The sequence below is a fragment of the Falco biarmicus genome, chromosome 7, assembly GCF_023638135.1.
Source record: "Falco biarmicus isolate bFalBia1 chromosome 7, bFalBia1.pri, whole genome shotgun sequence".
NCBI classification, from domain to species: Eukaryota; Metazoa; Chordata; class Aves; order Falconiformes; family Falconidae; genus Falco; species Falco biarmicus.
Window position 1 is genome coordinate 54144704 of NC_079294.1, and position 21727 is coordinate 54166430.

Consider the following 21727-nt stretch of genomic DNA (forward strand, 5'->3'; position numbering starts at 1 on the left):
AGTGTTACATGGAGAGTGCTTCAAATTATGAACTGGCAGCTGCCACCGAGGGATATCTCAACTATATGTGATGCTGTGACCCAAGAATTTACTAGGCATTAAAATTTTAAGAACTTCTAGATGGGGGGAAAAACCTATTTTCAAATGTGTAGATGATGAAATAATGGCTCTTTCCTATGAAAAGTTTGGAAAGATTGCTAACTTAAATCACTCTGTGAAAGATGTTTCGATTATTTAGCACTGCAATGGATACAGATATACACACACTCATACAGCATTGTGCCCTATTTCACAGTTCCCATTTATTATTGCAGGTTTTGTGGTAAGATATTACAGATTCTAATTTATTCATGCTTTAAAGTTTGGGACCTAGGTGTTCCAGAAATTGTCAAAGTTACTGAAATTAGTTCCTGGATTAAATTGCACAGAACGTATTGGGAAGGTACTAGCAGTGAATGATCTTTGCATCTCAAAATTATTACAGGAACTGCTGTGTCGAGTTTGCTTCATTACTAAGCAAAAGGAGATACAGGCTACTGTGCTGTGTTGTACTGTTTGTAGTTTACAAACAGTCACCTTGTGGGGCGCAAATACGGTGCCAGCTGCTCCTGGGCAGGTCAAAGGAGGTTGCACAAGACTCAGGGTCTGGATTCTTCCTGCCGTTTGTGCTGATCTAAAAGCCTCTGTTGTCTCTAAACATGAAAGTTTCTGATGTCTCTTTGCCTATTAGTGGTCTAGTATCTCATAATTTTCTAATCACCTTCTAAAACATCATCAGAAAAATACAGTAAGAATCTGAGATGGGGAAAGGTGAGGTATCCATAATTCTAGCAGAAAACAAAATATAACAAACGGTATATTTTTCCAGCAGGAAAACCCTTATTGAAATACTTTTTTAAAAAGAGGACTTTACTATTTGATCTATTCCGATGCAAATTTTGTGCCTCAGAAGGTAAAATAAAGCAATCATTATTTTAGTCATTGTTACTTTGCATTTTATCTTCCCCTAATTTATTTGAAGGAATTACATTTTAAAAATATCTGGACTGGTCTGTGAAATATGCAGACAAAAAAGACCTAAATTCAAGTAATTACTTGCTCATCTGGAGTTGCACTTTTTTCGTGTGGTAAGCAGAAGGCTCACAGTGTTGAAAATCTTTGCAACTACTTAAGCTGAACTCTGAAGACAAGCAAAAAAGTCTAAATATTGTGTGTGTAGCAAGAACGGATTCTAGCACGCTGAGGGGGAAAAGCAATTCCATTCTAAGGCAGCTGAACTAACGGGGGCCACTCTCCAGCTTCGCAGCTCGCGGCTGGATTCTCGGAGTTCGTGTTGCAGCTTTTCTTCCAGCTGGAGCACTAATTGTTCTCCCTCCTTGTGTTGGCTGCCTGTTTTCATGACGTTTGTAAGAAACTGGTACTGCTAAGACCTCTATGGATTGCACTGCTAAATTTGGCAGAAATGGATTTGAGGATACGGGGGAAAGGGGCAGCAAGAAAGTTCATACACAAACATACATACACACGGGTGTGCACGCACACACGTGTGCCAGTCTCATTTCCTAGAAAACCAGCCTTAGAGTCCTGCGACAGGACATAGTTAGACATAGACAAGTAATTGCCTTGACTTGAAATCAGTAAGGGCTATATGATGAAACTCAAACAAGTAGTGAAATTTCAGATGTAAAAATGTCCATGCTACACAAATTACTTGTAAAGTGGAAATTAATGACTAGAAATAAAATTCTTAGCCTCCCAGGCTAGGTTCTGTTCTCTTCCCCTTGAGTGGAAGACAGTTAAGCACCAGAGAGTTGTTTCTAAGGCCTTGCTGCTATTTCTGGGAATTGGCAAAAATAAAATTTTTGAAAGGACACAAGTGATGAAGGCACCTAGGTTTCATTGGCGTGTCACTTTGCCTTTCATTAAACGCATTCTTAAAAGAATATCAAGAGGTACTCAGACTTAAACCTGAAATTCTTTGTTCTAAAAAAGGAGCATATGTGGTTTTCTCCACTGCGCTTCCAATTGTTTTTTGAAATGCAGTCCTTGAACTGGCAAGGCACCAAGGAGCTCAGCCTTCGCTTGATGAGACTTTGGACTCAAATGTACTGATAGAACACCATTTCTGCTACATTTCTGCAGAAGAAGAAAGCAGATACTGACTGCAGTACATTGAGACAACCAGGTTGTACCTAGCAGGTGTAATCCCACTGGGACCTGTCTGGAGAATGTCAGGTTTATAAAACCGGAAAAATGAAGCTGTTAAAATGAGACATAACTACCAGAATTTTTTGTTATTCCATGAAGTACCAGACACTGTGGTCATTTGGAAAATAACACTACCAGAAATGAGCACTTTTAATAAGTCTAGCGAAACTAACAGAGTGGCAGAGCGCCGTACGTGGCACCAACACAGTCAATCCTGGAACTTGTACATAGGCCAAGATTTTCTTCCCCCAGAAAAACTAGAGATTAACTGGCCCTGCTCTCTTCACAATAGTCTGGTTGTAAAAGTTTCTCTGTACTAAGCCGCATCAGGATGCGTAAGGACTCGAGACGTAGTGAAACATGCATTCATTAAAATGAAAAGTGAATTTATAGTTCATTAATTTCTTTGTAACTGTAGATGCATGTCCCTAGTGAAGTGTATAGAAATTGAAAGCATCTATCTCAAAATACCATGTCATTATAAGAGAACATCATAACATTCCCAGTGCAATTTCATACAGGAATAAAAATCTGTTTTAAATAGCTTTGGTCTCTGACTAAACTCTGAATAAGATTTTGGATTAAATATGTGTTTGAAATAGAAACACTGTAGGATAATTACTTCATGACCATGCCGCAGTTAAAAATCCTAAGATTCAAAATCCTATATTAACAGAAAACTAGTGTGTTCAATTTTTCAGGTTATTAAGTTAAGCTTCTCATTCCATAATGCGCTTCAGCTACAGCTAGCATGTATGTATTAATACTACTGATTTATAAAAAAAATAATATTTCTTTTTGGATATGCTTACTTAAATATTGAAGCATGAATCCTCAGACACACTGAAAGTCTCTCTCAGGTATGTCATGTACGTGAGGAGGAATTTTGTCATAATTCACTCTTTTGGAAACCTCTAAACTGCTGTTGTAGAGTAGCAGCTCTATGGCATACAGTGTTATTCAGCAGGGGAATGGAAATGAATGCGTGATTTGTCAGGTTCTCCTAAAAATACTGTCACTTACAGAATCAAGGTAGATCAAGAGAACAAATTTGCATTAAAAAATACAAGCAAGATTAATGTTGGAAAAATACCCATCCAGGTTGCATGCTGCTCCGTTCTGTGTACAGATTTTGTAAGGTTTTTTAGGCTGTTGTATGGATAACTGAAGCACTAATTGCCATGCTTAAACCAGAAACAAGAACTAATCTTGACAGGCAGCTAGTGTATGTACGGTGAACTCTAGTGGAGACCACCTCAAATCATTTAGTATTAATTGCACCTTTGAGAGAAGCACTGCAGCACGCTGTGAGCAAAGCAGTAATGGGGGCCTAGAGAGAAGTCCTTGAGTGGCTGACAGATGCTGTCAACTGGGTGCTGTTATCACATTATTACAGTTCAACACCACCTGTGACAGTGACATTGATCATAAAGGTGAGCATCAAACAGCAAAAGGGAGCGTAACTGCAGCTGACATATTGGGTACAGCTATTCTCCAGGTCTTGTTGCAACAAAAAGCAGCTCCTGAAGCAGGGAGGGCAAATGAGGTAGATAAACACAGCAGGGTTATCTTCTTAGGAGACATATGGAAGGGAAACAGAGGAAAAAAGCCATGAAGAAGACAAAAGATTCATGTTACCTGCTATGGGCAAAAAATTAACAATGTACCCCAGCTACCACAAAAGAGCCAAGCACAGAATGTTTATATACATATAATACACACAGTGCAAATACAAAGCAGATGTAAGGTCTTTGAGTACCTGGGGAACAGCACATGGACCTACAACAACTGCAGAGAAAGGCAAGTTGTTAAAGAGCAGACAGCTCTCAGTGCTTTATCTTTTTAACCTAAATAACTTCCACGGTGGGAACTACCATATAGTGGTGCAGCCAAAGAATCTCTCAATGTCAGCCAACTGATGTCAGTCAGATCGATGTCAATCTGTCTGCCCAGCTCAGACCAGACACTTTGAAGAGGAGAGCAGCAAATATTCTAGCTATTTTTGTAGCAGGATGAGTGAGTGACACCAAAATTGGGCATGGAAAAATTCAAACATATTTACTGGCGTTCACCTATCCTGCCTCTAGTGAAACCCAAACTGAAACCAGACAAGCAGTCAAAGGTCAGATTTGAATTCACCAGGAAACATTTAGACCAAACAAAGAATTTAAGAGGAAATTATCACACATTAGACACAACCAGAAAAGTTTAGTTTTCTAATCATCTCACAAACCCCAGGCAGAACTGCTGTTAGGGAGGATGTCATTGTTCATGAAGTATTTGCAAATATGACCTTCTGTTGTGTAAACAGGAGGCTGGTAATTTTCCAGTATTCCAAAAACCTTTTGGGAAAAGTATTTCAAAACCTAGGCATTTTGATGAGGTGATTCTGTCATTTGCCTTGCCTTATCTTTGCAAGGCAAATAATCTCATCTAGGCTCACTTTCCCATGAAAGGTTGGACCAGTTGAGCTTTTGAGGTCCCTTCCAACTTGGGCTATTCTGTGATTATATAATTCTATGTTCTTCTCCCCTCCCCAACATGAAAAAAAGTGGGTTTACCTGTTATAGAGAAGAATATCTGGCTTCCAAATCAGTCCATCAGGAAAACGGACATTCTTCACACCTGGGTATTCAGACACGTTCCACTGCAGATAGTGATCTGTCCAGTACTAAGACACACACACAAAAAGTAAGTTAGGTCATGTCATCCACTGGTGCACTGTAGTTCTCTAAGGACTGGATAGTCTGAAACAACAGGTGATCTCTTGTTCGAGAGATAGTATCTGGCTTCAGACAATGAAATATTTGGATATTACCTCTGTAATACCCATTGGATTTTTTTTCTGGCCTTAATCAAGCATAAAAATCTCATTTTCAGTTCACACTGCACTGCACATAATAGCCTATAAAAGATTTGGGGTGCTTGTTGTTCATGCTGTCTCTGGTGGCAATTTGGGATTGAACAGATTTTCTTTTACAATTCGTACATCAGCTTCAGTTATGTTTATCTTCATAGACGACTGTTTTCTGTTGTTGGAAATTCTCAGGTTGTAATAACTTGGTTATAGACGTGATGTAGAGCAGGCAACAGTCACTGCTGGCCGGGAAACAACTGGGATGGCAGAATGGTTAATAGGAGCACAGAAGCTCCTAGCAGCTCCTGTGGCCTGATGTCAGGCAACCTCGGAGGCAGCAGCTCACTCGCTGCCTGCAGTATCACCCCGCGAGCCACCACGCTCCTTGGACTGCCGGTGTAGGCTGGGAGCCTGTTGCAGGCAAACCACCCTGGGTTTTCATCTGCGCTTTAGCACTGCTGAATCCCAGATGCTGTCACAGAAACATCTGGTTGTGCAGAGTCATAAACAAAAGCATTGCTCCAAAGGGCAGGAGCGAGCTGGTTACCTCCTGGTCACCTGAGAAACACCAGCACAAGCCACTGTACTGTCCTGAAACTGAGGTTGCACTTCACCCCTGACCAAGGAGATGACTTGTTGGGATACAAGGGTGTTTACTATTGTATGCAAAAAGTATAAATAAGAAATATCTTTCCACAAATTTTTTCTTCTGATCTCTATGCTTCATTGTATTGTGCCTCTATCTCCATACTGTTATTTGCATTAACTTCACGTAGCTGTAGGCATCATGTAACTCACCATGAAAACTTCTCCAGGTTTACAGTGCTGTTGCAATGCCAAATGTTAGTCTTTTAAATGTAAACTTTGAAATGGGTGAGTAAATGTACAATACTTCGCCCTTCCACAATCTAGTGGTCCTTATCAAAATCTTTGACCAACATTAAGGTCAGAAAAAAATTCCAGTGGGTATTGTGGAGGTAGTATTATTGATCGTTCTCCTGGGGTGCTCCCATCAAACTGTTCTGTGTAAATCCTCGCATTGCTGTCACAGGCAAATTTCAGTTTGATGCACTGGACAAGTTTCTGGCTAGCCTCACGCTGCAGGTATTCAAATTCATTCTTGTCCTGGTAGAATGGTGTTTGTAAGCATCCATTTTGATGCATGCAACACATCTAATAGCATTCATCACACAACTTTTGTAAATCTTTTACAATTTCTTGGCCTGTGCTTCCATATTTCTCATTCATATTTTAGTATGAATTTGTAGTGCCTTGACACCTGGATAAATGATCTGAGTTGCACATTGCTTTTCCCTTTTGCTTTACAGATAGTATTTTTTTTACAGAAGTCTTAAATCAGAATATCTGGCTCTGTTTACGGATCTCCCTTTTCACTGCCTGGTCCATTCACAGTTCTCTAATTAAACTGTATATTGCTCATGCTCATCTACACCCAGCTTCCGTAAGCTGATCAACAGCTTCTCATCTTTTTTTCAGATATTTTACATCCATTTTAACAGTAAATTGTTTTACATGAACTTCCTGATAGACAAACGTCACTTTATTTTTTTCTACGTCATCTTTTGTGGAATGTAGAAATAGCAAGATCCTCATGGTATCTCTATTTTTCACAAAGCCCAGCAGTGTAAACAAACACAATAGGTGGTTCTGAGGCACGTAAACCGGTGGGCTTTTGTTGGCTTTAGGTGACTGGCTTTGGGGAGGTGACAGAAGGTGACTGTGACAGCTGCTGCCAAGGGCACACGCTTCCCTTGGGCTGGCGGTGTGCAGCGGGCTCTCCTGGCCACTACCATCTGACCTGCATTACAGCTATTTACAGCAATATATCCAGTCATTTCTTATTCTACCTTCTTTTAGGAGTTACCGCGGCCGATAAGATGTAGTATAGGGTGACACTGAGTGATGTAAAGGGCAATAAGAAAACTTAATATTAAAGTCTTTATTAGAGATGATGTTAGGCAGTGTACGGTTGCTCTGTTTAGCTGCGTGTACAAAGTGCTCACCCATCCAGCTGGACACAAGCTGCCTTGTTTTGTTTTTAACTTTAGGAATACAGTCCCCGCTGTAGCTGGAGTACATTTGATGCAGATTAAAACAGCGAACAGCTCGGGATACTTGGTACTTACTAATCCCTGTGACTAGGTAAGGCTCCTGCTGTAACTTAGATCAAGTTTAAGATTTTGCTGCTGAACAGTATTGCCATAGAGACAGTGGTCAGGGTCAGTCTGCATGTATAAACGCTAGACTCCTACTCCCCTTTCTCCCAGGTTAGCTTTTGTATTTAAGTATTTCAGTGATGATGACATAAAATGTATTTAAGATACATCACTAGTTATACACACATATATATCAAGAAAGGGAGTGGAGAGGGAAATTCAGAGACAAATTTATTTCAGACCATTTAGCACAATAAAATGACATATGTTTGTCTGAAGCATGCTTTCAATCTGTCTAGTATACCATTAATAGATGGTTAATATGCAAACACATCTCTCTGTGCTTTTAATCTATACACGGGCCATGAAGAGTGGCTACATTTTTTGTAGTAAAGTGATCCACTCATTGCAGTCTAAACATGTTCCACATACAGTATATGCTAAGCTGAATAAATCAAAAGAAATACAGAATATACAGAATATATGAAAGAATCAGGAATTTCCGGGGTGGGGGCGTGGGATATCTCAAAAAGGATAAGGATGCTGCAGGATAAAGAGAAGGAAAATAAGTGATAGCTTCTGGAAAATAAGTGATAGCTTCTGGAGTATGAATTGTCATCTGTTTTCCTGGTAAGAAATCATAGCAACTGTTGTCATTGTAGCTTAAAGCCAAAAACATATTATATTTGACAGTTTTAATCTTACTGTACAACAAGCCTGTAAAATAACGTGAGCTGAATCCTTCTTCCATGTCAACTTTTCTTTGCGAGTAAATGGAATGCCCATGCTGTCCTTTGTAGGCCATCAAAATAGTCTGTCATTTGTTTCCTAAAGCCTACCACAGGGCAAAAGAGGTGCTCTATACAAAATTTACAACAAAAGAAAAAAGAATGCATTTAAACTGAATGAGCTGGTTAAAGAAACTGCAAGGTGTAAAGTATCTTCAGAAGCAGCATGATTATCTTGAATAATCAAACTCTTCTGTAAACCTTTACTTAACCTGAACAGTTCAGTTTCTGTAATACAGAAAGGAATTCAACTAATGGCAAATCTCATCCAAGCTGCTACAGTATGGAGAAAGCTCCCCATATCACTCCATCTTTTTAAAGCACAAACTTATAGTAGAAATGTTTTGTGGAAGTATTAGGAGCCCACAGTAGTCAGCATGGTAAGAAGCATCTTCTTAATTAAGTCTTAATCTAAACTAACACAAAAAAATAGCCAGTCAAGTCAGAATAAATCTGTGTAGGATTCTTTCCCTAGGAGCAGCTCTCTCGTTTGTTAACCTTTCAGAAAAAAAGAAATTCAAAAGACTCTCACAATGTTCTGGAATATTCTGTTATCTGGTGCATTTATTACAAAGTGAGTGAAACTTACTCCTGCCCAGCAATGCCAGTCATGAGTTAATGGGGGCAAAGTTCTCAGGTGTGGTGTCTAGTGGTGGCAATAGCTATGGTTAAGTAATAAAAGAGGATGCGCAATACTGTGACAACTATAACAACTAAACATTGCACCAAAAGGTAAAACAAAGCTACTGTTTGAAAAATGAACAGCCTATGTGGGCCAAATAAACTGGGAAACCAGGAAAAAGTATACTGTTCCCAGCTGAACATTAGGAAATTGGACTGATATTCCAATACAGAAAAGTACAGAATTTGGAGAAGTAACATAAAAAACCTCTCATGTTCACAGGTACCTTCTGATGATGACCTGTGTTTAAAGAATGACATTTTGAACAACACAGGAACAGCATGGCCATTTTAATTAAAATCCTCTTGCAGTTTCTGAAGGAGATAGATAGCAAACCAAGTAGGATGGCAGAGACATTCAGGTAGGACTGTGGCAGCAGCTCTCAGGGAATAATGAACCTCTTCGGAACAATTTTTGCCCTGTATCAGAAGAACCATCTGACAATTCTCAGAATGCTGATCTGAACAGGTATTGCACATGAAATGGATTTCTTGCACCTATAGTTCTCTTTCACAATCAAATGATTTGCCAAGCCGTAATGGATTTGTTGAAATGAGTGATAAGGCACTTGCTCGGTGCCTTACTCTACTTGACAGGTACCAGGGACTATTAAGACGCTGTTATCACAGTCAAGAATCTAGCATGACTAAATCAACTACAATGAGTTAGTAATTTACTTAGATGTAGTGACTCAATGTCTTAAAAGTTTGCAGAAATACCTGAAACATCAAGACCTAAATCTCAGCCGTACAACTTTCCATTCAACTTAGCTTTGTCCATTACATAGCAAGATAGAGAACAAGAACTTGAAAGTTTTCTAAAATTCAAACCCTTCAACAGATTAAACTCAAAAGACCAAAGGGGGAAAAAAACATACTTTGTTTCAAAACTTACCATTTGTAGCCAGATGTTTGTTGTTAATACTTGATTCTTTTCATCCTGGGAGGAAGCAGAAGGAAAGGAAGAAGATGAAAACCAAAATGACACCAGTAAATATATTTGACTATTATGAAATAGCCAGCTGTGCTAAGGTACCTTCCAGAGCAAAGGGAATCATTGCCTCTAACTCACTGCAACAGAAGATTTCACAGGTTCTTTTTACTGTATTTCATATTGCCACAGTCAATCCAATGGTTTCCTGAGGGTGTCCTTCTGCCAGACTCTTCCCTGGGGCTCCGTCTATAATACAGACTCTCAGAAGGCAAAGCAGCTGACAGCGGGAGCTTCCTGCTCCACCTCTGGCAGGGGCAGCCCTCTCGCTGATCAACCTGACGCACCAGACGCAGGCAGGTAGTAGCAAAGATACCAAACAAAGAAAGTGCGACTAAGCTCAGCTGACGTGTGTCAAGGCCATACTGAGTAGCTTCTTAACGGGCAAGCAGCAACACTGATACCAGTGGAACTACACAAAAAGCGTTGCATCGGCTTTACCAGAAAACTGTTGTCAGGGCCGAAGGTTACCGTTTTGCCTGGAGCAGCTGAAGGCCTTCCCCCTTGCCTCCTGGGGCTACCCGGTGCCGGCTCAGGTGCCACAATAGGCATCTCACTGCTCCAGCTCGTTAGAGAGTTTAATTCTTCACTTGCCAGACATGTTGGTGACATTATTCTATGGAGGTACTGTATCACTATGCACTTGGGCTGTGTGAAGCTAATGGAATATACTATATATTCTGTCAGTATTATAGATTCTCCAAACTGAATGCACATCCCTGCCCCAGCACCAGTCAGAGCTTCATTCACAGTACAAAGAAGTGCCAGAGCAAGTCTGTCACCCGTACAGCAGCATCTGCCAGAGTTTTGAATCTAGACCTTTGACTTAAATCTGTCATTCTTGAACTTAATGTTGTTCCTAAATGCCCAAAAACTGGACAAAAAAAAATATTTCATCACATTTAATACAAAAAAAAAAAAAAAAAAAGAGCTTTGTTCTTTTGTTAATACTCTTTACTAAAGGTCAATAATCTTTACCCTTTTGCTGTTGTTTCGTGGATTAAGGGAACAAAAGGCCTGAGGGACCTTTAACTGAAGCCATTTTAGAGCAGCACAATAGTAAAAAGTTACACAGCGTGTAAATGCTAATACAGTGCAGGGGGCAATGGCATTTTTAAAGCAAGTGAAGCCTTTTGAGGAGCAGCATCAGTAAATGTATGCCAGTGTTACTACATGACGTATAATCACAACTAAATGTACAACATACAGACAAAAAAAAAGATTTTAGGTAAAGATAGTTATTGTGCATGAATAAAGTCTGCCCTCAAATGCACATTCCTACCTTCCTTTAAAAGGAAAAGTAAAATAAAAAATATAAGGAAGCACAGACCACAGCTAGGGATCTGGCACTTTTCTCCTCTATTTTCTGCTTCATCACCTCCATGAACCTTACTTTTCAAAAGTATCTCAAGTGAACAGCTCATTCAAATGGCATCCTGGGTAAACAAGTCTCTTTAACCCTTTGGTTTCAGGAATACGTTATTAAGCTGCATTGAATTAGCATGCTGAAGGCATTGCTGAAGAAGTCAGCCAGGCGAAGCAGTAATTAATTTGCAATAGTAGCTCTTACTCTCTAGCCATACAAACCTTAATTTGGTGTCTGTCTCAACAACTTGCTTATAGTGCTAAAGCACAAGACTAGTTGGCATGGGATCTTTAATGATGAATTAAGAAACAATCCTTAAGATACCATTCATATCACCATGAACTAAAGTCTATAAACAAGTGTTGCAAATTCAGGACATGTAAAACATACGTGTGCTTCTATTCATCATAGACATTTTTAGGTCATATGTAAATACCACCAATGAAAACTTACTGAAAGTTTGACAGCATTTCCTCAAAGCTCTGTGCACTGTCCCAGATGAACATGACAAGTTCCTGTAATGCAGTGTCCCATCCACTGCACCTGGGCAAAGCTGAGAGCTCCGCTGCTGTGTGCTTTCTCAGCAGGGCAGACAGCAGTTGTGTTGCTTTGCATGGGAGAAACTGGCTACTCAAAGGTGCAGAGCAATTCAGAACCCATTATGTCGTGGGAACTATTAGCTGAATGGCATGTACTCTTGCACGGTTAAATTCTGAGTTAAACTCACATTTTATTCCCAGTGTGATCTCTTTCTGCACATGAATGGCCTCAGCCTTAGATTAGTGATGTTTCAAAAATTCCCTTTTCAGTAACAGGAAAAGATTGTACTGGAGTGCTGCTGATGCTTAAGCTAATGATACGCCCTGGAGATTTATTTTGAAGCCCTGAGACCACAGCACAGTCGGATGAACTATTTTAGGAGTACCAGAAAGGAGCTGTACTATCAACCAGCACACAACACAGAGCCAGGCTAGAGAGCCACCACTGAGCGGTCACACCAGCAGAGCTGAGGGGGACAGCAGCCAGCCAGCCCAGCTGTGCTCCTGGCAGCACGAGCCTGGCAGAGCCGCGGCAGGTTTGCCTGCAGGAGACTGCAGAGGTATTCTGAAAGCCAAGACTTATTCTGAAGTGTCATCTTTCACTCAAACTCAGAGAGGGTATCCTCAGATACGTAACTCAAACTTGTCCAGTGAAGACAAGCCCTAAATGAAGATGGCCCATGCTGTTTTCCTGGGGTTTGCTTCTGTTATTTTAAGCATTCAGAGCCTGAAAGAACATATTTGAACAAAGTAACTCCCACTTGGAGCACTATATTTAAGGTTCCATCAGTGTTTGAATCATAAATCCCACCGTTGCTCCTCAGCAATAAAAACTTTGCTGCATGCTGAGACTTGGTTTATAGCGGTGGGTTTTTTTATAGTGTTTGCTGGAGCAAATGGCTTCCAACATTTTCGTCGTTACCAGATTGACTCACCCATCACTGCAGGAAAGATTCTGATTTTAGAGAGTTTGTGCCTCTCCATGGTCCTATGCGAAGCTGGTGAAAGATGTGGCAGGAGACATCCTGCAAGGTTTCTCCTGGCTAGGAAAGCTTTTTGGACACCGTTTTAAAAGTTTTACAGCAAACTGCATTAACACTGTTTTTCATCAGAGTTGTGCAGTACTTCCCCATGAAATGATGGGTGGGCTTGAAATGCTTCACAGAACTTCACCAGTTTTGGTCACTTTGCAATGTTTTGTAAACACTTACAGAAAAAGCATTGAACACAAAAGCAAGGCAGCTACTATTACAAACCCCTTCTGCTATAATGGAGCAAAGAATGGGGACTTCACAATATATTCTGAGATGCTGAGAAAAAAAGTTGGAGAATGAGACCAGAAACTGTATCGTGTTGTCTGGATTGGTGTGGGTTTTCCCCATACGAGCTACTTTAGGTTACTTGTGTAACCAGGTAGTACTGGCCAAGTAGTGCAGCTAATGAAGAGTGAGGTTTCATTTGCGTGATGGGAGGCGAGTGGGAGGCTTCTTCGGTCTATGGATTGATAACTGTAAGCATGATCTGTGAGGCTGATGGCAAATTGCTACTGGACTGCTTATCACATTATTTCAGGGCAATGTAGTTAAGGAAGGGAAAGTAGCTGACATCAGGAAGACTTGAATGAGTCCTTCATTAATTTTTGAAGTTAGAGGTAATAATTTCTGGAATTTTTGGAAGGGAGTTGCACTGTCTCCATTTTTCCAGGTCCCATTTCTGGTTTTGTAAGTCTTTCCTATTTAAACTGTCATATCGGACTGACCACCTTTGGAAACAGCATCAGATTCTCACATTATCCTTCCCTTACCCTGTGTTCAACAGAATGTATAAAAGAAGAGATGAAAATTTGGCAATGCTTTGTGAAGGGCGTTAGCCTGGACACTACAAACTTTGTAAGGAACACTATCTGCTAACTTTCAAGACGATGTCAGCACATCTAGTATCCACAGTAGAAGAGCTATGCAGCAAAAACAAGGGGAAAAAGAAGTAAAATAATCCTGCATGCCTATAGATATGACATCTATATGTCATATGCAGACAGTGACATGCAGCACCTAGCAAGAAACACATACTTCCCAGAAGACCTGCACAAAGCGATGTCCTGACTACAATCTATTAGCTGTAATTCTTGCACTTCAATCCAGACTCTTTATTCTTACATGGTTGAATCTCACCTAAATTACAGGAAAAGTGCCTCTTTGAGCTGGGCTTCAATTACTATGAACCTTAAGAAAAGACTTTGTAAAAACATTTTAAGAAGTCCCTCATTATAGCAATAATGCTAAGCTCCTGACTGGTACCTTGTGGCAAGACTGAAATTAATAATTGCAGTCTGAAGTTAAAAATGGGCTGGCAGCCATTAAGAGACATATAGGCACTCCCTATATAGATTTTCACTTTTGTTTGCTTGAATGTCATACTACTGAAATGAGCGGGTTAATCAGTTCATTAGCTCTTATCTCATTGTCTCAGCATCTGTTCATTAAACATTCTCAACATCTTCTGATCCACTGTGCCAAATTACTAGCACCTAATGACAATGACATTTTTTCCCCACATCATTTAGAACCCTGTTATGTTTAATTTTTGCTTTAGACAACTTAAGGTTTTCTTCCTGTTCCTTTTTAGGGTCATGCCCTGAGCTCACTGAACTGTACAAAAAGCGTGACTTCTTGCAGGATTAGTACTGAGAGAGCGGGCAGGAGGGTGAGTCAAGCATTCATAAAACAGACAGTTGACAGAAGATTGATGCTGTGGCCATACATTAGGCAGCCATAGTGGCAAGATGAATCTGAGCTCCTCAGAAGTTATGGAGAGGCGGGAAGGGGCTGGACTGCTCCGTTCCCATGTGTGGGCAGCCTCCGGGAGAGGCCAGAGCAGCACGTGGTCCAGCTTCACCCAACTAGAGCCCCTACGAAAACAACGCAGCGACCTCGCACTCTTTATAACACTAAGTCAGCACGGGGGGACTACTGCCATTATCCTCTCCTCACGTGCCAAGGTTAATGCTAAACTTCTGTATTAAAGGTGGCTCGGGTCTTCTTAGTGGCAGGCAAAATTTACTTTTTGCTATCTCAGTGGTGAGGATAAAAATGAGTGAGTTACAAAAGCCAGCCTGCCGCTTCAGCAAGGACCCTGAAGTGAAAACTGCAGCTGCTTGCCCAGGACTACCTCTAGCCGTCCATAGGTGGGGGCTGGAGCTGCAACAAGTCCTGATCTTGAAGAATGTAGCAGAGGGCACAGAGTCAGGCTGCCCTGTAGCGGCTGCACATTCATTACCCCTGAAGCCATAAGGCATCACCTACGTTGCACCTCCAAAAGGCAAGATTAATCAAAATGCAAAATTGGGTAGAATTAAGGAATGTTTGGGGTTTTTTTCTATAGGAATAAAATACACCGAGAGTTGGCTCTGTGAAACAGGATTTTTAAGGCAATGTAAGTAGGAAGAAAAAGGCAGTGTACAGGATTTGTGAGATGAAAGAGACTGGAACTCCTGATGCCTTTTCCCCACCTGACTTTCCTTCCACCACAAAAGGAATAGGTTAGTGCAACTACCCTTCTTTTCTCCAGTAGTCAGCAATATACCTTTTTATCATAGTAAATGTTTTTTGACTCGGCTTACAGCACATATTTCCAATTATGCAGAAAACGCTGTATAAACAGGCATTACCAATGCATAAATAATATTAATAATATTCCATGATCCAGCATGTGAGGCTCAACACCAGGAACAGGCCACAGAATGTTTCCAGTTTTTTGAAAATAGACACAAAAAGTGCAAAATGATTCCATAAGAAGTCAGAAGTGGAAAATATAAATTTTCACTGTTTCACTCCATTTTTCCCGAGATAACTTCAAACTTAGACATCTGATGTTCTGACTTCTGCCATATCAGTGAGATTTTTACACAAAACCAGAGCTCTGACATCTATGACGATGTGGTAGTGGTACAGCCTACTGCTGGGAAGCAACACTCCTTCAGAATTCCAGCAACTGTTGCAACCTTCGAACAGGGTTGCGGATGACGTGTCCTACAAGGCAGCCCAGTCAGCACGTGTGCCGCTTCTGCATGACTTGGCCCTGGCCTCAGGCTTGCCTTAGGCCAGCTCTTCCTATGACAGCTCCAAATTTGCCCTGATTCTCTTGCTGCTAAAAACCTCCTGAATGTTGGTCTTCATTCTTTTATACTCAGCCACTCCAGGCTGCTAGTGACCTTAGTGACTAAGTTGAAGGCATTTAGGATATCACCCTTCTCTTCCACATTCCACTTCAAAGCCAAACTCAGTCCTGAGGCACCTTCACTGCCGATGATATCAGCACTGCTGTCTGTGACTTCCTCACCTTCCAACTCAGACTCTGGCTCTTTCAGACCTTCAGGGATAAGGTCTTGCAGCTGTGCTTGGATTTAGCTAAATATCTTCTGTAGCACTGAGATGCAGTCAAATCTCTGAAATCTAGCCTGGAAACGTCTGCCTTACTTTCTGTGCTTCTTGATCTCTGATTTAATTTCTTCTAGCTTTTTTTTTTCTTTTTTAATCAAAGAATTAAAATCTTAAGGCAAACCAAAATGTGAGTAGTTAACTGAAGTGAAAATTGTGAAGAAAACTTCTTTTCTGTTGAGCTCTTAGGTTTATTAGATTTGTGATGGGTGGCATATGAATTGGTCTTCATACTCTCTATGTGCTAAAGGTCTTTGAAATCAGAGAACTGCTCTGGAGAACTGCTCCTCACGGGGGAGAGTGGAGTGTGTTGCTGGAGATGACAGACTGGCACAGATTGCTGCCACTGCCTGTTTTTGTTTTTTAAGAAGGCCGACTTTGGGCTGTAAATGCAATGTAGAGCAAGGCAATAAATGGCTATTCTGGGGCTAACTGGAATACTGAAGAGTTATGTGGGAAACAGACAGAGTTTCCCTGCAGGGAGGCTGCCCCTCACTCTCTCCCCAGCCCATGCTTTCATTTGTGATACAGTGAAAAGTTCATGGAAGTCCCCTAAATCTCTAGTCAGGAACAAAGCAGGGCAAATCTTTGGCATATTCCCAACACAACCTGCTTTCCTGAGCACTTCTATAATCTTGAAGGAGTGGCAGTACCAATCCCAGATGCAGTGACAGTTCCTCTATTTCCTATTTGAATTAAAAAATCATCCTCTTCGCATCGTGTGAACAGTACAATAGAGCTGAGCAAGAACCTACACTAAAATGTGCAGCTGAAAACGAGAATGCAGCTGAAGAGTCTTTCTGAAAGGGTGTAACATTCAGGCAGTGTTCAGGCTAGTGACTGTTGTATATAGCGGCTCAATGGTATAAACAAATTTAGAAATATTTGTAGGAGAGGGTCACTGTTAATCCAGTGAAGCTTCCTGCATGAGACAGGTGGGATTAAGGTCTGACAGCACTGTAATTCTATTTATTTATTTATTATTCTCATTTTCTTTTAGAACCATGACCTACATTCAGTGACTCCTCTGTCTGGCCATATTTACTAGAACCATTTCTTGTACAAATTAAGGAGTGGGCCACATTTACTAGAAATAATGCTGAACAAACCAAACATTGCAGCTCAAGCTACCTCTCTTTAGCCGGTAGCTCTGTGACAGCCAAGACCTCATCTTGCTATTCAGTTCTGTGCAGCTTCTCACCTTCAAAATACAACCTAGCTTCATAAATGTCTGCTTAATCAGAGTGTAATGCTTAAAGTTCAAGATATGGGAGATTTAGTTCAAAGCAGTATCTACCTATGTCATCTTCCTTTGAAATGCACACATCTAGGTAGGTATAGATGTGTAATGCCATTTCCTTTGGTACCTGGGAGTGAAACAGTGCCCGCAGTCCTTAAAGCCAGCCGTCTATGCCGTACTGGGTCTTAGCTTTTGGGTACTACTCTTAGGGCATGTGATACTTCGTATTTGTAGGGCATTTTCCTGTCTTGACAGTCTGTAAGCGTGTCCCATCCATCAGGAACGCATGAAATTGTTCAGACTACTTACTGTCTTTTTGGGGTTGTTTTGTTTTGGGGTTTTTTTAGGGGGGAGTGTTTGTTGGGGTTTTTTTAATTATTATAAGCGTGATTAAATCAGTAGAAAATCAACCAATGTGTTTTAAAAAATTACTTTGTAAACCTTCCTTCTAACCTACAAGCACATTATTTCCAGCCAATTAAACACAAGGGAAATGGTGCCCAGCTACAAATAGCAATGCAACAGCGCCAAATGAATACTTCACAGTACTGTGACAAAACTTCTATAGCGTTACCGATTTCAGCACTGCTATAAATATCCTCACCAGTGCAGTCTTTGCACGCACTTGTAACCTCAATGTACAGCAGCTTGGACTGCCACATGTGCTGACATTAGTCCCAGATGTTTGCACGCAGTAGCAAGGACAAGCAGAAAAGACAGGCTGAGGAACGGAGCAGAAATAACATGGAGTGTTACCCCAAAAGGAAACAAGCATTGGTTGTTGGGTGCAGAGGGGTCCTGGGATAGGGGAGGTACAAGCTTTAGCCATGGTGAAGCTCATTATGGTGAGTTTCTGGTTTCACGTAGTGGAAACCGCAACAGGATGGTCTGCAAGTCACTGGGCAACACTGGTGAGAGACGGCATGTAGCAGCTGGGAAGAAGGGAATAGGAGAGGACGAAAGGAAATCTCCTGGTGTGAGTGCTGGAAAGATACCCTGAGCACTAGACTAGCTACAGTTCTGGTCTGTGTTTAACACTTGAGCCAGCACATATTTAACACAAGGTTTGCTATGAGCTTACCCACATTTACAGTTCAGACTTGGTGACTGTCGAGTTTGACCTATGTGTAAGAATGAAAAAAACGGGGATTTTCAGGTATGTGTTCTGCATGGGTATTGAAGCCTGAAGTTCACCTGTCCCATGCACTGTTCAGGTGCACCAGGATTAAAACAAGAGTGAGGAAGTAAATCTGAATCCAACAGCCAAGTATCCTCCTGCTCATAGCTAAAGTTCTGTGGAAGTTTTAAAGGTTTCTAGAATTAAAATGCTAAAATGTTACTAAAGCATTCTGTGCTGCTAGAATAGGACTAGATGCTCAATTTTGGCCTTTTGGCTATCTTAATTTTTTCTTTAAAATTAGAAAAATGTCATTTGATTTTTACCTGGCTTAAGGCTGCATTTGGGGTGTGAAATGAGGAGTCTGATTGCTTTGCTTAATTCAGGTGAAATTCTGAGGGGGGATGGTTTGGTTTGGTTTTTATACTGTGCCATGTGTGCTCTATTTTACAAGTCTGAAAAACTCCACTGGTATCTCCACACCAAGTAATCTTTTTGCAAGAAGCATTTGCCCTCTCCCCAACTACTTTGTCTGACTTTAAAGGAAAGGAGGAGTCTGCTCAAAACATACACAGGTCTTCCCAGATGGATGCAAACCTTACACAGCAGAACTGCTGCTGGAGAAAGAGCATAGAAGAGTCATCTTAACTCTGGGCAGAGCATGTGCACAAGAAATACAATGGATTTCTGTTCCATAGGTACTCTTGAGAAGGTCTGACAGTCGTGCTTGCTATCGACTGTAACAGGGCTTTGTCCTGGCAATGGGCTTCAGATGTATTTTCACTGAGTTTCACAGAAAAGAAGTGGAGATTATAAATATGTGTAAGAGCTTCATGATGTACCATTTCTGTTACCATGGGGACATAATTGTAATAGCAGTCATTTTTCCTTTTATTTTCTTTTTTTTTTCAGTACATCATTGTTAACAAGAGATTGTATTTAGATTTGAACACATTCATCTTGGCAAAGACAAGCAGGGATCAGGCGTGTGAAATGAGTAAAGCACAGGATAGCAGCACATTTTGTGCGAAAAAAAATATTCTTTTGAAGAGTAAGAGGAGGAGGTTTCTTAGGAATTCCCATGATTCACTATAGGTTTCACTCAGTTCAATTATTAAATACAGCACAGAGCTTAAAGTGCAGTTACATTTATTGCAAGCGTGCAAAGTAATAACCGTGTTCTGCTGCCTTATTTATACTCCTTGACTCCGTTGTACTCCACGGCAGACTCCCATGGAGAGGACTGAACCCTGAATCAGTGTTAAATACTGACTCCAGGTCCTGATTATCATTGCCAGCCTGACACAGGCAGGCATCCCAGCTCGGAATGTATACTGGGACCTGTGAGCTACCAACCGCTCCACAGGCTGAGAGGGAGCAACAGAGGCCTGTAGCCCCACTCCTTGGACAGCATCGAGACAAGAGGGAGTCAAATCCTTGCGGCCTTATTTATTTGCCTAGAGGCTAGCTGCAAAACTCAGCTGATGGTGCCAAACGGGGAGGAGCGGCTGCCCCCCCAGAGGCTGCGCTGCCCTTCAGCGAGACCTGGACAGGCTGGAGAGCTGGCGAAGAGGGACACGGGGAAGTGCCACCAAGGCCAGCGTAGGGCCCTGCCCAGGGAGGGACAGCCCCACGCAGCAGCACAGGCTGGGGCTGCCCTGCTGGGGGGCAGCTCTGCGGGGAAGGGACTGGGCTGCTGGGGGACAGCAGGGTGCCCACGAGCCAGCAGTGTGCCCCGGTGGCCAAGGGGCCAGCGGTGCCCTGGGGTGCACGAGGAGGAGCGTGGCCGGCAGGTGTGGGGGGGTGACCCTCCCCTCTGCTCTGCCCTGGTGAGGCCCCAGCTGGAGCCGTGCCCAGTGCTGGGCTCCCCGGTTCCAGACAAGGAACTATGGGAGAGGGTCCAGTGAGGGGCTACAGAGATGATGAGGGGACTGAAGCGTCTCCCTGATGACAAAAGGCTGGGAGAGCCGGGGCTGCCCGGCCTGGCGAGGAGAAGGCTGAGAGGGATCTTCTCCACGCACACAAACACCTGACTGGGGTGTCAGGGGGACGGGGCCAGGCTCTTGGCTGTGGTGCCCAGCGACAGGGCAGGGGGCAGCGGGCACAAACTGGGACACAGGCAGCTCCAGCTGGGTGTGAGGAAGAACTTCCTTCCCTGGAGGGTGGCAGAGCCCCGGCACAGGCTGCCAGAGGGGCTGTGGAGTCTCCTTCCCTGGAGACATCCCAAACCCCCCCGGACGTGACTGTGCAGCCTGCTGGAGGGGACCCTGCTGTGGCAGAGGTTGGGCTGGGTGGTCTCTGAGGTCCCTTCCAGCCCTGATCGACCTGTGCTTTTGTGATAGGTCTGGCTGTACCTGTTCTGGTAATGCCAGGACAGCATTATATCAAAAGATTTGACTCTTTATTCTTGCTAATCAACTTTAAGTCATGCTTGATGTTTAGTAAGTCCTTCTCCTCAAAATATTCCTAAGTCATATGGAAATGCTGTTATAGCATGTATATTTAGCAAACAAAGGTGGAAGGAAAGCGGGTGGTTTCTCAAGGAGAGAAGAGAAAGGTACGGGGGGACAGGGGGCTGAACACAAAGCTGTCTCGTCCTCTCCCTTTGTGCGATCAGAGCACACAGCTCCAGCACAAGCCTGCTGCTGGCATTCTTCTATCCTATTTTTGTGAATAACGGCATCAGAAATTTCCACACCTGACCAGAGCATGTTGTCCACATTTTAGCATCAGTTCAGATGCTGAAACTGTAGAATCTTTGAGGACCACCAGAGTCACAGAGATAGAGGCATTTGACTAGGACAGAACCATGAGGAACAGCCCTGTCCACTACACATGGACATAGGTAAGGCCAGCTTCAGAGGACCAGTTAGCAAAGTGTTGTTACTCATCCCAGAGAGTCTCTCTAACTGTACTATCTTATCTCCATCTTTCCAAGTGTAGGCAAATTAAACAAGAAGGAGTAGCTCCAAAATTCCTGATGTTAATGTTACATGATCCATTATCCTTGATGTCTTGGGGTCTCTGTTCAATCTAGGATACAGCACAGCCATCACCATGGCAATTAAAAAGTTCCCTGGAGAAGGGTGTAGTACAAAATACATTGCTTATCCTGCTGAACATCTCTGCAGCTATTGACACAAGAAGTATTACAAAGACACCTTGATAACTCAGGAAGAGAGGATAAATCAGCATCACAGAAAATCAAGTTATTCCTTACCCTACATCCTCTAAGGGACAGGTTTGAGAGTTGTCTTTTACAGGGTCTTAATTTTCAACTTTCCCTAAAAATCCATATGGTCCCTACTTCTCTTCAGTGCCTGTAAA

The 21727-nt window shown here is 42.1% G+C and overlaps 1 protein-coding gene across 2 annotated transcripts in view; it reads right to left on the bottom strand.

Annotated features, from left to right (window-relative positions):
• LOC130153095 (neuronal acetylcholine receptor subunit alpha-7) overlaps positions 1–21727 on the bottom strand; it is a 45581-nt gene that overhangs the window by 10979 nt on the left and 12875 nt on the right. For both annotated transcript variants that reach the window (XR_008823216.1, XM_056347540.1), the window contains exons 3-4: positions 9607–9651; positions 4770–4879 (exon numbers count right to left, since the gene is read on the bottom strand). Coding sequence is in view for 1 of the 2 variants with exons in the window: in XM_056347540.1 (XP_056203515.1) it covers positions 4770–4879; positions 9607–9651 (155 nt within the window). In the remaining variant the exon portion in view is untranslated. The remainder of the gene's footprint in view (positions 1–4769; positions 4880–9606; positions 9652–21727) is intronic.